Below are 15,608 nucleotides of genomic sequence, written 5' to 3' on the forward strand. Positions count from 1 at the left end.
GTCAATTCTTTATCCTCATTTCCCCCAAGTCTACATCTGAATAGAGAAAAACTGCACCAGCTTTTAGCCGGACACTCTTGAAACTGGCAGAGCAACACCACAAAAACATTCAGCATCCTCATCCTAGTTTCTTCATACCAAACTTCTTCTACCAGTTAAATAGAGAAGAAGGGCAGCTGGCTCTACTTCTTGTAGAAATCCAGACCCCTGTGCATCTCTCCTCAATAGCAGGATAAAGACATCCACTACCTAGAAATTGCTAGCTCCTACCAGTTTTTGATCCCAAATAAACAACACACGTTGCCACTCCTACTTGACCAAAAAAACTTCAGATTTCGGCACAATCCAGTGCAAAAGCAATGCAGATCTGATACCTGGGTCTCACCAGTTCCATCAAGGTTTTGGTCACAAACCATGTGTTCCTCCTATTCCACTATAAAAATCTGGTCCCTGATATCCAGCTATGGACCTGGAGCAGCAAAGTTTTGTCCATTTTTCCTCTTAGATTCCCAAAAGTTTATCTTCTAGATACAGCAGATGTAGCCATCCATTATCATCTGCGAAGTCTGTACCTAATGTAATGTGTATCACTGAAGCCAAGCCAGCCCAGACTGAGCATCTTCTTCCTTTCTAGAGACAGCTACATTTCATACCATATTAACATTGACATTTTTCAGTGGAACTCGTCTAATCGATGTAGATGATCACATTATATGTGTAGTTTTAAGTGATCATTTCTTATTATTTATCCCTTTTACTTGATAACTCTCTGTCCAGTACACTGAGATTTTCAAAGCAGCCTACAGGATTTAGACACATTCCATTAATTTTAAAACATTGTAATGGAAGATGTGTGCCTAAATCCCCTAATTGCTTTAAAAATCTCAATGCATTGAACAGAGACTTACCAGGTAAAAGGAATAAATAAATAAATAGGCTTGCTACCTGTCTAGAAGGTAAAACTTTGGGGTGGATCCAGGTGAATGGGCAAGACCTTGCTGAAGCTAGGTACAAAGTCATTAAACTTCTCTGAAACATCCTTCTTCTCCTCAATTACTGCTTGGTAGTCCAACATAGCTACAAATGAGATTTGGTGAGTATTTACTTTTCAAAATCCCTGTTAGACCTCCTACTTTCCATCTTGCTTATTGAATACCACATCTTATGCTCTCATCTTTTGGCTTCAGTAGAATTGGATTCCCTCTCCTCTCCCTTCCCCTCAAAGAATAGCTGTTGGGCTCAAATAACCTCTTGTATTTTAACCATTCTGGTTTTGCTTGCATTTCTGCTTCATGTTTTGTTTAATGCTATGCAAGCCATTTGTAACTCTGTAGTGGTGTATTTAAGAAACCTCCATGCTGAGTCTAAGTATTTTAAGTGCTTCACTTTTGCTTTAGGGTCTTTTTTGACTGGCTTCCTCATTTTTTTGGAAATACCCATTTCTTAAGTTTTGTTTCCCCTTTCTTAAGTTTGGTTTCATGTTTCTTATTTTTGATGACTGTTCATCAAAGGTGTTGAACATAAACATATTATAGGCAGTATTACTTCTTCCAACCAACATCTGTGTATTACTTAAGAGCTCACTAGATAGCAGCTATAAAAATAACCTTATGATGCTTCTAAGTTGCAACAAACCAATAGAAGGTAACCTACTCACATACACACTATGGGGCCAATTCTTCGATGCATTCAGGCTGCTTTGTGTTGCTCTATCAGTGGATCCAACCATAGGAAGATTCCTTCTGCAGGGGGTATGTGCCTGCACATAATCCTGGCAAAGTCAGTGATACTACACGTGGGAGAAAGGGTGTGCAGAATCATGCTATATGTTATTGAAGTCCGGGATAGTAACATCTTTTAACCATGCACAGTATCAGCACATTTTTACATAGTTCTGAAGTTCTGAGTTTTCTTACTCATGTATGACACCTTTGTGTGTAGCCTTCAAGAGGTTCCATTTTTATGTCTATTAAACTTCGTTAACATGCTCCCTAGTTAAGGTTGCAACTGATTTCCAGTATAAAGCATTATTTTGTTACTCCCTCTAAAATTCAGATAGTCCCTGAGAGGGAAACTCTTACTTGGTGTCTCATACAAAAAAGTGTTACTCATGGAGCTGCACAAGATTTGGGAAAGGGGCTTATCACTCCCTGTAAGCCCTTCATGGGGTCTAAAAAGCAGCAGGAAGGTAAGGGAAGTGGTTCTTCTCTTGGTTCTGCTCATCAAGCTTCCTACCCAGCCACATTTCCCTCACCCCTTTCCTGCACTCAGTAGAATTCTAGTCATTCCGGCACTATGAAGCCAAAAGGAAGAGTGACACACTTATGCCCTCCTTGGATGAGAGCCCTGATCCTGAGGACCAACAGGAATTTGCAGAAGTAAGACTTCCTTTTTGAAGACCACGGGAAGTGTACAGCATCAGGACTTCCCTCCACAGAATGTTGGGTTAGCACTGGGGTGACCAAGCAGACCAAGGGACCATTCCCATTCAACACTGAGCCTCCTAAAGTCTGCTGGATTGGGCTTCCTCTCTTGTAGGCCTGGAAGGGTTTGTAGGAACAGGGAGCCTTTGTAACAGAATTTAGGACTGTTTAAAAAAAAAAAAAAAGGATGTTCCCACACCCGAGAAGTTTGTTAAATTAAAATCAAGTTTGCAGGCACCTATCAGTGATCTGAGTTTCAATAACATTAGACTTAAAAACTAAACCTCTGCCATGTTTCTACAAAATTAATTTCACCTTAGGAAATTTTTGTGTGTGGTATTGTCTTACTCAAGATGACCCTAAACTGGAATCTCAAATTCAAACTGTCCAAAACACTAGGAAAGTTCACATTCAGTTCCGATACTGAACTTTGGTGCTTGCATCATTTCTACGCCAGACACTTTGCTAGTTGTGAATACAGAACCAACCATTTGCATTAATAGTTCTGCTAATAGAAGAGGACATTGTTTTTTTTTAAAATTCATTACCACTTAGAATCCAACAAAACATTTTATTTTGCAAAATTTTACTTCATATTCATATATATTTGTATAGAAATCTTAGTATGTTAATTATTTTATTTAAAAATTGATTCAGTTCTCTTTAAAGGTTCTGGACTGGTAGTCCTGGTAGTGGAAGTCCTCTCTTAATTGACAGAATAGATACAGCACAAACAATGGCAATGCAAGCTACTTCACATTTCCTTGACAATCTGCCTCAACCTTGACTTGGAAAGGCCACTTCTAGAAATGACAGCATAGTTCAGCCTCAACACCAGTTCAGTATTTGGCCACTCTGCTGAGATTGTTAACAAGGGAAGCACATGAATAAATTATGGAAGAGCTTTCCTCGTTATGTTTATTCCCATTTCTGACAGGCAGATATAGTTTTTCCTATTACAGATTGAATGCTATTTTTAGCATTCTTTGGATTTCCATCACTTTCTGTTTCAGTTCCTTTTTTCTTCAGTAATATCAACAGATGGATATTTATTTCATATTCCATAATGCTGGACAATCAGTAGAATGTTGAGATGCTTCCCAATGGCGGGAGAGAAAGATATATCATCACAGAAGAGTATGAGGTTTGAGACTATTTCTATGTTGTTTTTTCCGTTCCACAGCTATACGCAGGGCCTGAAGAATCAAGTCTTTATTATTCTGGACATTGTAGTAACTCAGTTTTGCCAGCTTGTCAAAATCGTCCTCTGAATAGCGCAGATTATTTATATTATATGAACCATTGATATCAGCAACATCAATTTCACCTTCTGCCATCTCTGAGGGACTACGTTTCACACCTAGAGGAAAATAGTAATTAGGTTTATTATTGCAACATGATTATAGTCCTAGGCTTTATCAGCCATGTGCACACAATCAGTCACAGACCAGAGATTTCTCTCCAGTGAGATTTTCTTGCTGTTAGGATGTTTTAGGAGTATATTTAGCTTAATTCACTACATTGCTGCTTGGATCACTCTCAAGACTAGTGGAAATTAGATGCCTGATGTGGTGAGGGACTGCATCATTCTTTGAGCACTTCCTACAGGCTAGCACACTGGGAGACATTCATAGTGATCTTAGAAAAAGTTGCACATCCACTGCCAAATCAGGAGAGGCGTGTATCTTGATGGCAGTCAGCATACAGAAAGAAGGATTGGGGAAAAAGAAGAAGGGTGTGTTAAGAGATGAGTGGCAGAACCAAGTTTATTACAAAGAAGAAACAGTGATATTAATCATTAGGCCTCATGTACTTTGTGACAAGCTACATCTAAACTCTGTAACAGGATGCCTAGATTCTGTGGCATTCTGATGTGATAGACTGGAAATTCCATGGCAGCTTCATTTAAGAAATGGAGGTGATTTTAATTTTTAATACAAAAATGGTTCAAAAATGAGTACAGCAGCCCCCATGTTGTTCATTTTGATATTAAATTCAATTTATTATATGATGTCCTCAAATTTTCCATTTTCAACATAGGGTAGATTTTTGTATTGATAATGAATAACGTATTGTAGAAGATGTCCTGGGGAAGCAGGAGGTTTTAGCACTTGGGTAGGGAACAGCTGAGGCTTTTGGCACCTAGGAGGCAGTTTGAGATTGTGAGATAAGAACATTAGGTGGATATGGCTATTAAAAATGATCAGCAGTCAAGTAGTTAACAAGGTTGACATTTAAAACAGTCAATTTGAGGTTTCAGAGTCAAGAACACAGTGATGTGAACAGAAACTGTTCACACCCCTCACAGCTATTTTCTCAAGCTGTCATCACTACATCACCTGTCTCAGGTTCTGGGGATATAAAATTGTAGTGTAGATGCCCAAGCCCAAACATCTATACTGCAATTTTATAGCCCCACAACCTGAGCCCTGTGAGCCCAAGTCAGGTGGCATAGGCCAGCCACAGGTGTTTTATTGCAATGTAGACTTAGTTGGGGATTGGTCCTGCTTTGAGCAGGGGATTGGACTAAATGACCTCCTGAGGTCCCTTCCAACCCTGATATTCTATGATTCTATGATAGACATACCTGGCACTATAGTGAGAAATCTAAAAGCAAAGTCTTTTACAGGCACCCAGCCAATATAGGTTCATTATAATGAAATTAAAAGTGGGAATCCAGAGAATGGATAAGCTCATAATGCTGGCTTTAATAAAGTGATTGGCTGCTGCTAACTTACCAGGTGCTTTGTAGTTTCTGAAGGTGTCGTTCACTAGTGGGAAAAGAAGCACTAAAGGTGTTTCTGGGCCTTCTTTGTCTCCAACGATGTAGCACTCCTTTGGACTTTTTGCTTCTTCTTCACCTGGCACAATTTTGGGGAAAGGGATTCCCTGCTCTGAGAAGTACTTGGAGGCTTTTATCAAAGGCTGGGTAATCACAGAGGGGAAAACAAAACATCAGAAACCAATGACAAGACTAAGACCAAGTTTTACTGAAGAGATAGACTTCAATAAGAGTGGAGTAAGTCTTGTGGAGACTTGTGGAGTAAGTCACTAAGCAACACAAATAAGGATGGTAGCGTCTAACCCACTGTGATCTATAGTTCCCACATCCCCCTTCCTTATGGTGACCAGATGTCCCATTTTTTAAAGGGACAGTACCATTTTTTGGGACTTTTTCTTATATAGGTGCCTATTACCCCCCCAGCCCCGTCCCATTTTTTCACAGTTGCTACCTGGTAACCCTACCCTTCCTGTCAGAGCTGTAGCTGCATTTCAGGTGCTGGTGAAGTGATCCCTATGTACAGTTTGCATATCACTTTGAGTTTGTATACCACACTGGAATCCTTCAAGGCATGAGGCACCATAGGTTGGTATAGTATTATGTGGATGAGTTAAGATTTTTGTGACAAAAGAACTGCATGTTAAGAACCTAATTGTGCAGGATTTACTCATGTGGGTGGCTGCTCACTCACATGTATACTCCCATTGAAGCTCATCACTGTGATGGTTACCCAGTCAAGCCCTAAAAAGTCGATCACAGTATAACATTGCATGAAATGTAAGTTACCTTTTGTAGTGAACTTCCTATTTTTTAAAGCAAGATTTTGAAAAAATAATGCATTTAAGCACTCCTTCGACCGCACCTACAGTTATTGAGATGGCAAGGCACCTTGGGTTCTCTGAATATCTGATCAAACGCTGGGATTAAAAAAAATCACCAAATGCTTTTATCTGAAAGTCCAATCACCATAACGAGATACACAAGTACTTGCATTTAGATATCCAGTGAAACATTCAAATTGTCTTTGCATGTATTTGAATGTCTGACCACAAAGATCAAACACTCAAATGGTTTATATCTGGAAGTGCACATGTGGTGGTATGTGTAATTTTCAAGTGATTATAACTTCATTATTTCTAAACCAAATTTCTTCAAAATTAGCTGAAGTACACCCTCCCCACTCACCCCCTCAAGAGTCAAGTTTAAAATCTTTCACATTGGGATAATCCCAAAGTGTCCAGAATAATTTTTGCCATATGTTAACATACCCATAACACGTGTTGAACAAGTGAGAGAAAACTTTGCCCAATCCAGAGACTTGCACAACATCTCTACTATAATTACTAAGGTGCCTAGCCACCCAGTGGAATTCACAAACCCTGAGTTTGGCAGGTTTCCTGTACAATGAATGCGGAAAGATAGGCACCTGAAAATGGGATCCACAAAAGCTAGTTGAGGAGCTGCCTAAACAAGCCAATAGCAGATGCTGATGAAAGGGTTTTTTTCTAATCCCTGCCTCTCTGAGGCTTGTGCATCTAAATCCAGGCTGGAGCGAGGCACCTATCTCTACTTGGGATCCAAAGCTGTAAACCCTCTCCTGGAGTAAGGCGACTAAGCCAGCCCTGCCTAACTCCTAGTGAAAATGCTGGAAGGAGGAGACGCAGCAGCCTCTCTTATAACGTTTACTTCAATAGTTAGGGCATTCATCCAGAATGTGGGGGACCCCAGTTCAATTCCCCCCATCTGCCTAATGTAGAGAAGGGATTTGAAAATGAGTTTCCTACTTACTGAGTGTCATAATCACTGGGCTCAAGGATATAGGGGAGGCTGCCTCCTCCCCATCCCTCCAACCAAAGTCAGACATGCTTTGAGAATCCTACCAGTTTGGGTCCCTCTGGTAAGATAGCCATAGCAACCCATAGTTTCTCCTGGTTTGAGGATCCCGCTGAGGCTTGGACGTGAGATGGGTGTCCTGCTGTCTAGCTGAGGCAGCAGTGCACATATCCAGTGGCAGAAACTTAAGCTTCTAGGGGACTTCTACAGAAATAATGTAGGTGTGTTTTAGGTGCCTGCAGGGTTAGGTGGTAGCTGAGCAGGGGTTTTGAGGCTCTCATTGGTGCCTACATTTTGGATTTAGGTGCCTAAAATCATAGTTAGACACCTAAGTCCTTTTGTGGATCTGGGCCTAGGTAGTGTTTTTTATATTGAGCACAGTCCGGTGATCCTGAAACAAGGATTCACACCACTGGTAGTATGAGTTTATTCCTCTTAGAAACAACTTTTTCTTTAAGTGTTTGGAAATAGAGAGTTAAGAATTCTGGCAGCTGAAAGGGGGGATATTTCTTAAGAAAAAGGCAAAAAGTCTGACCGCTATCTGTGATCCTGAACTGTAGTTGAAATGCAGGATGAGGTCCACTTTCCTCTCAGGTCTCATAAGCGGTGGGTAACTGGTTTCGAAGGCAAATGCAGTGTCTACCAGAGCGAGGCGATCTGCTGCTCCTGTCAGCTGGTTGGGGTGACAGTCAAGCTCACAGTCTACCAGAAAAATATTTCTTGTCAAGAGTGCGCATCACTGCAAGGGTAGGTGTTCTACTAGTCTGAGGACAATACAGAGTTAGAGCATGGAAAGAGAATTCAGCTCCCTTTTTGACTCCAGACACAGTTATGTACAATTGTAGTTCAATCTTTTTGTTCTTCACATCTGGGTTTCCTCATTCTGCCTTTTGCATTATTGACCTGCAGCAACCACCGTTTTGGGCAGCATGAAGTAATGCTTTCTGCAGACAAAGGGCCTCTAGGTTTGGACACACAAGACCAGAGTTCAATTCCCTGCTCTGCCACAGTGTTCCTGTATGACTGTGGCCAGGTCACTTGGTCTCTCTCTATCTCACTTCTCCATGTGAAAAATGAGGATAATAGTACTTTCCTACTTCATGGGGATAAAGGCTGGAAGGTATCCAGACACTATGGTAGTGCAGTCATATAAGGACCAAAGATAGATATATGTACATTTAGAGAAACTATACAGTTTTCTTTTTCCTTTCACTGCTATATGAAATATTACTGCTTTAAGAAGAATTCTGTATATTTATAATGGGGAATACAGCCAGAGCCAGTAATATCTTACCTACCAGTAAAAAGGGAAAAAGACAACTTTTTAACTGCAACTTCTGCATATATACTCACCCACACACATGCTACTTGTGATAAATTTACTCCTGAGGGCATTCTGTGCCAAAAAATTAAAAATTCTGTAAGTTTTATTTATCAATAAATAAATGCAGAGGCTCCAGCATGGCAGTGGGGAGCACAGGCCACTGGCTGCACAAAGGTGGGAGATCACCCTGCAGTCCCCCCACCCCCAGGACATGGACTCAGCAGTGAGGCTGCACCTGACCCTGACACAGCACAAAGCCTGGACCTGCCCCAGAAACACCCTGGGGCCCTGCCCTTCTGCACCAGGTGTGGGACAGGCCGGCTCAACCAGGCAGGATCCAAGTGTGAAGGGACTCGGTGTGGGGGGATCCAGGTGTAGGATGAAAGGGTTCTGTGTGGGACAATCTGGGTGCAGGCAGTTCAGTGTGGGGGGGTCTAGGTGTTGTGAGATCTGGATGCACAGTGGCTCATTGTGGGGGTTCCAGGTGCAGGGGCAATAGGACTCTGCAGGAGCTTCCAGGTGAAGGTGGTTGGAGCTTAGCGGAGGGGTCTGGGTGTGGGGGTCTGGGTGCTGAGGGAGTGGGGCTTTGTGGGGTGGAGGTCTGGGTGCAGCAAGTTGGGGGTCAGTGGCATGGGTGTCTGGATGTGGGGGCTCAGGGTGGTGTGGGAAGGTGGGGCTCATCAGGGTGGGGGTTTGAATGCAGGGAGATCAGTGGGGGGTGGTCTGGGGGGCAGGGGTCGGGGTCAAGAGGCAGTGGGTCTGGGTGCAAGGGGACTCCAAATGCACGGTTTGAGGTTCAGTGGGGTGGGGTTCAAGTATGGAATGTTAGGGGGTTCTACGTGTATGGGCTGAAGCTTGGCAGGGGTGTCTGGGTATGGAAGGTCCAGATGCACGGGGGGTTGGGAGGATGGGGGAGCAGCTCCTCATATAGTGACCCCTTCTCCTGCAGCTGAGGAGTGATGGGTGAGGAAGCAGGGGAGGATGCTGAGCTTATTGCAGCTGGGGGAGGTTTCTGGGGGTGGGTCTGACACAGCCCCAGCCACTGCTTGCAGGGAAAGAGGAAGTTCCGTCCTCTCCTGGCTCCAACCCAGCCAAGACAAGCAGCTGATCCTGGCTCAGGGTAGGAGCCACTGGTTGGGGTTTCCCCAGCCCTGCAGTGATTTACCTCTCTGCCAGCTGCTCCAGGTGCCTGAAACGATGAACCTGCGCTGCTAGGGAGTGATGTGTGACTGTTCTTGCAGCTTCCCTTTGCTTCCCTGTTATAAAGTTATTTTTCTGCAGGAAAGCAAAGAGATCTGTGGGGGACATGAATTCTGTGCACATACAGTGGCACAGAATTACCCCCGGGGTATAAATTGCAAAGCTATGTGATAAGGGAATTATCGTGTACCTTTAACTGTCTTGTCTGCCCTCTGGCCACTAATACATCCCCCTGGGACTTACATTCCAAACCTCTGAGAAGCTTAAATCAATCTACAAAACAAATATTTTCTCCTCCTCTAAATGTGGATTTTTCCCCAAAAATTATACATGCCCAAGGCCCCAGGTGGGCAAGATTCAGTCATGCACCAAGAAAAGCCTTTCTATAAGTAAAAATGTCACAGCTTTAAAATCCATTATCAAAAGCAATGCTAAAAACAGGATCTGTATATCACTGGGAAGGGGGGATTCCCAGCAGGAAACTGCATTTGCTTCTAGCCCTGCAGGACTGTGAGCTATATTACTTAAGGTCATGATGTATTTAGGTATAGAAAGGTTTGAGTATCCTTTCTAGAAGCTTTTATGGCTTTCTCCAAGCCCTGCATAGTTAGAGTCATAGTAACTAAGACCTCTGACATTTGAAACATAGGGCCCCAAAAAATAATCCAACTGCACGTTTGAAAGCTAAGACATTCCTAGAGCAAATGTTCTGTAACATCCACAGCATATACAGAATATATGACACTGTGTTGTGGTATAAAGGTTTCCTAGGCATTTGTTTGGGAGGCAGAAACTTCAGCCTCCTCAATGTCTTGACAATCCTTTCCATATTTGGGGCATATCTGGTATATAAACAACAGCAATATAATAATAGCCTGCATAATTTACTCATGGCTTTGCCACTCATGGGTAATAGGTGTATCCAAATTTACACCCGTGAAGCCTTCATATCATATCATATCACACCACACCACACCACATCACCATGTATTACTACCTAGGATTTCTCACAAAGTAACAGAACCATTTGAGTTGCTTCATTCACTTCCACTAAGGACCACAGCTATCCACACTAAATTCCAGACCCCATCCCAATCTTTAAAAATGCAGCTTCAAATAGGAAGTTATCACCATACCTTTCCATCTAGAAAACTCATTCTCCAAGTAGTTATTGTGCATCTGGCAACCCTTTAGAAAATTGTGGATTTCTGAAACTGCTGGCCGCAACATAAGAACATCTCGAAAAACAGTTGAAAGGCTATCTCGGGGGGAGACCACCCGAGTAGTTAACTCGCTTGGCCTCGTAGGTAGAACAGGTTCTTCCTCTGCAGAGAAAATGATAAAAGCTTTGTATATCTGGATTCATTTTGGGGATAATCCTCTATAATAATGAATTATTATAGTATATGTTTGGCTTCATTTCAACTTCCTTCTCTCCTAACATCCAGGCTCTCCACAGAGCTACTTGCTTATCTGTCTAACCTTTCCAAAATCTGCCTCTTCTTCTCAGTCAGCACTACTAAAAGCCTTGTCCATAATATAGTTCTCTTTAACCTGCTATACTGTAACTTCCTTCTCTCTGCCCCGACCTTATCCAAGCCAACATTTTGCACCTAAAATAATTTTCCTCTCCTGCATCCTTCCCAGGTCCCTCTCTCTCACACACACATCCCTTTACTAACGTCCAGTCTCCCCAACAAATTCAATCTCTTAATTCTCGTTCTAACTATATATATATATATATAAAACAACAAGCTGCAGCTTACAAATGCAACAAGATAAAATGAATCATAGTAATATTTGCAGCAGTGCTCTTCTTTCTCCACAATGTCTGTTGAAAGGATTTACTGTATCTCACATTTTGGTCCCCAACCTGCAAGTGTATTACTGTATAACCTTACTATTAAGTGTAGTGCTTACTATTGACCTTAGTGAAATGACCCACAGTAACAAGCACTAGATTATTCACTAGTAAAGGTTTACAGAATTGGACCTTTGCACCATAAACTCCTTGGGAAAGGGACAATATCTTTTATTTCTGAAAAGCATCATGCACATCTATGCTGCTTTTTATTATTATTAGTGTTATTATAATGTATGTCTTACATCTCTGGGCATCCTAATGAATGGTAAGTAAAACTATAAGAAAATATACCGGAGTGGGATCAAATATAAAAACCACTTGCAAACAGCAAAAACTAACAAAGGAAACAAGAGTATGTTAAACCTCACTCGCAGGGAGAACACGCATCTAGTGTTTAGCTAGACAGAGAACATAGAAGAATGGTGGGCCCTGGAAGGATAAGCCCCACCTCCCATACTTTCAAGAATATTTTTTCTTCTACAGTTTACCCTCCTCCTGCAGGGGCATCTCATTTGCATCTATGGTAGGTCTCATCAATTCTGCTTCTCAATCAACCAAAATGATTGCTGCACAGTAACTCAAGACATGGCTTTCCATTTCATGTATTAGATAATAAATAAATTAGTAAAGTAGTTAAATAAAATAACCCTAAGAAAAAGTAAAGGAAAAATGCAATGTAAAAATAACTAACCAATGTCAATAACTCTGTCTTGGGTCCATTTGTGCCAGAACTCTTCTGACTCAAAGGAGATATACCAGGCATCCATAAGGTTCAAGGAAAATACACTACTCCAGATTCCTGTGACATGAAAGAAATTTGACAGAGAATAACCTGTAACTTCAAAGCATTTTATTTAAAAGTTGCCTTCTGTCCTTACTAGTGAACTTTATTCAATTTCTTTCTGTTAGGAGAGTTCCATATAAAAAAGAAGCATCTCTCTCTCTCTCTCTCTCTCTCTCTCTGCATGCTCACATGTATATTAAATATAAAGAGCACCATCTACTGGCATAAGCTACATAGTATGTTTCATAAATTTTTAGGTTCACAATATTTGTTGTTACACTGCAAATAGCTCCTTTATTAAAAAGATCATCAGACTTTTGCATTTTCTTTCAAGACTCTGGTTCTTGCAGTCCCAAATTCTTGACTCATTTGGATTGCACTTCGGCTATAGATATGCAATCCAGGTTGGAAGCTTACTTTTTTAAAAAAATGACAGCTCAGATTCCCAACTAATCACATACCTCCAGGAATTGGGTTTTAAGAAAAATATTAAGTATTGCATGACTTGGGTGGGGCTGGGGAAGGGGAAATCACATGAATTGGCAACAACGCAAATACTACATTTCCTGAAGATTCGAAATGTTGGCCAATTTGGGGGATTTGAATGAGGGCCAGGAATAGCTGGGTCTGAGCAGTTGGGAGATTACATGTACACCAACCTGGAATTACAAAGAGCACTTCCAAGAGCATTCCAGTCAATCACTGAATGCAGTTAGGGGTCACATGACCTATTTTAGTCAGCATCCACTCTTTCATGGGTGTGGGCAGTGTAAAGGCAGTTTGGTGCTGTCACTGAAAGCCTTTTCGAGTGGCTGTTGTGAAAGCTCCATACAGGCAAATAGTCACAACATTGCTAATTTAATAACAGGAACCTGAAACTCCCTTTACATAAATCCTTTTTAGTTACAGCAATCAGAGTGAGAAGCAGGAAGTGTAAGCCAGGGGCTTTCTTTTTCTATAGCTGTGTGCAGTGCTTATGCAAAAGGAAGGGAAGGAAATATTAGATTCTATTTACAATATAGAATTACTATATTGAGGCATCTGGTTACAACCCACTTGTGCCCTTATAATTTTATATTATAACATAGTTTGATGAAGCTATATAGACAGTACTGTGCTATAGTCCTATAAAGCCGGAAAAAACCACATTCCTGAGTGACATAAGTTTCACTGACAGAAGTGCCAGTGTGGACAGCGCTATGTCAGCGGGAAAGCATCTCCCACCGACATAGGTATCGCCGCTCATTGCGGGTGGTTTAATTATGTTGACGGGACAGCTCTCTTCTGCTGGCATAGAGCCGCTACACAGGAGATCTTACAGCCTCGGTACAGCTATGCTGCTGTAAGCTCTCTAGTGTAGCCATGGCGTGAGTTAGTTTTCCAGATCTGAAGAAGAGCTCTGTGTAAGCTAGAAAGCTTATCTCTCTCACCAACAGAAGTTGGTCCAATGAAAGATATTACTTCACGTGCCTTGACTCTCTAATGTCCTGGGACTGATACAGCTACAACAAGACTACATATACGTATGCGGTAGATATTGTTATTACTTTACTATACATTTTAACTGTAATTCATGTCCGTCACAGTGACAATAATATTGCTAACCAGCCATAAATTGGCAGCCTCTTCCTGCTTCCTTCTGCTTCATCCAAGCCACATCTCTTTTTAAAACTCATCTGAAGAACTACATGCTGTTTCATTTCTCTCTCGTCTGTTTCTGTTCATTTCTCTGCTCTCTGATATTATTTATTAAATTGTATTCTTTACATTTGTAAAGAGTTTGGGGATCCAGTATGTGCAAAAGACTCTCCTTAGAACAGCTGTACTGCTTTAGAATATTAGACATACTGATGATTATTAGGTTATGTTTCAATGTTACATTGCTGAATCAATCAGCACTAAAAGTCAGCGGTAGGACCATTCTATATCATTTTGAAAATTTTGTTCAAATAAAGGTGAAAAGGTATCTTTCAGATGCCTTGTGCATAAAAGTATAAGGAAATCAGACTAATCCAACTCACTTAATTTCACTATAGAGATTTTAAATCTGCAGATCATGACATGCTATTGGTTCAGATACATCACCTTATACAGTTTCTAGAAGGTGAGACTGTACCAATTGCAGCAGCCATGAAACTGTGGCTTGCCAGTGACTGACTTATGTTACATTACATTACATTTTTCCAGGACAATAAATCACCTTCCAAGAAGCAGATCCGGGATTCTGGGAGCTTCTTCATCAGCCGACCCATGAAGAACTCACTTCCAAAATTCTCAGCGCGAATGAAGGCCCCATATTTAAGGAGTCCCACCTCATAGGGTGTGAACTCCATCCATTCTAAAGAAAGAGTCACAAAAACAAGTATTACTGCTGTAATCTGACTGCGGGTAAAGAAAAATATTGTTATATAAATACATTGAGTTATTAATGGAATAAGATGTTGGTTTCAGCCTCTTCATGACAAACTAGTTGCTGAACTACCATATTTTCTAACTAACCACTTTTATTCAATACAGATATAACAGTGATGAGCATGGAGAATGAATTCTTTTCACAACCACAGGTGTCTGGAAAGCTCATGAGATTTCTGATACTTCCTGCTTCTGTGCAGGCCAGATAATCTTGTGATAATAGCCTCTGTCTTAATATTCTGCTTCTGATCCCAGGCAAAACCAGAAATATAGAGAGACACAAATTTAATTAATAAGAAATATAAGGCCACTTTTGGAGTGAATTAAGAAGGATTCTTGCATTAAGTTAACCAGTTTGCTTAACCCTAAGATGAACCCTGTTAGATTTAAAGAAAAATAAATGTCTAGAACATAATTATTACCTCTAAAATCTCGATTGCTAATTTTGTCCTTCACATTGAGAACAAGGTAGATGGGCAGGGGATTCTGACCATGACTTAGTGCTTGTTGCTGATCTGTGAGTTTATGCTGGTCTTCCTGTTTGGAAACAAGATACATAACTGAGGAAATTTTAAATGACATAGGGACCTACCACTGTATTGGGGCTTGGAATATTAAAATGAAATGCCTACTCGATTCCAGACAGGTTCTCCTCTATGGGCTTGATCCTGTAATGTGCTGAGCACTCTGTTCCTGATCCACCAAAGCACATAAGCATGTGCTTAACTTTAAGCATGTGAGTAGTCTCATTCACTTAAATGCTTAAAGTTGTTTAAAAATCAGTTTGTCAAGGTTTTGTATACAGTAAAATTCAAAGATTTCACTGGTGAAAACTGTCATTTTTTACCTTTTGCTTATTTAAAAAGAATGGGCCCACACACACTTTTAAAAAAAAAAAGATCAGTTGAGAACATACGTGAATCATCTCATCCAGAAAGGGTAAATGTCACAGGAAACAGAGTAGCAGCCATGTTAGTCTGTATCCA

General features: G+C 41.0%; 1 protein-coding gene across 1 annotated transcript in view; it reads right to left on the minus strand.

Annotated features, from left to right (window-relative positions):
• Window positions 1–3,049: 3,049 nt before the first annotated feature.
• Window positions 3,050–15,608, minus strand: part of LOC120404486 (cytosolic phospholipase A2 epsilon-like) — a 49,421-nt gene continuing 36,862 nt past the window's right edge. Inside the window, exons 15-21 of the mRNA XM_039537158.1 lie at window positions 15,045–15,159; window positions 14,411–14,548; window positions 12,118–12,225; window positions 10,699–10,887; window positions 7,574–7,740; window positions 5,162–5,348; window positions 3,050–3,783 (exon numbers count right to left, since the gene is read on the minus strand). Of these exons, the coding sequence (XP_039393092.1) occupies window positions 3,551–3,783; window positions 5,162–5,348; window positions 7,574–7,740; window positions 10,699–10,887; window positions 12,118–12,225; window positions 14,411–14,548; window positions 15,045–15,159 (1,137 nt within the window). The 3' untranslated portion in view covers window positions 3,050–3,550. The remainder of the gene's footprint in view (window positions 3,784–5,161; window positions 5,349–7,573; window positions 7,741–10,698; window positions 10,888–12,117; window positions 12,226–14,410; window positions 14,549–15,044; window positions 15,160–15,608) is intronic.

This window comes from Mauremys reevesii, linkage group 4 (genome assembly GCF_016161935.1).
Source record: "Mauremys reevesii isolate NIE-2019 linkage group 4, ASM1616193v1, whole genome shotgun sequence".
Lineage (NCBI taxonomy): Eukaryota > Metazoa > Chordata > Testudines > Geoemydidae > Mauremys > Mauremys reevesii.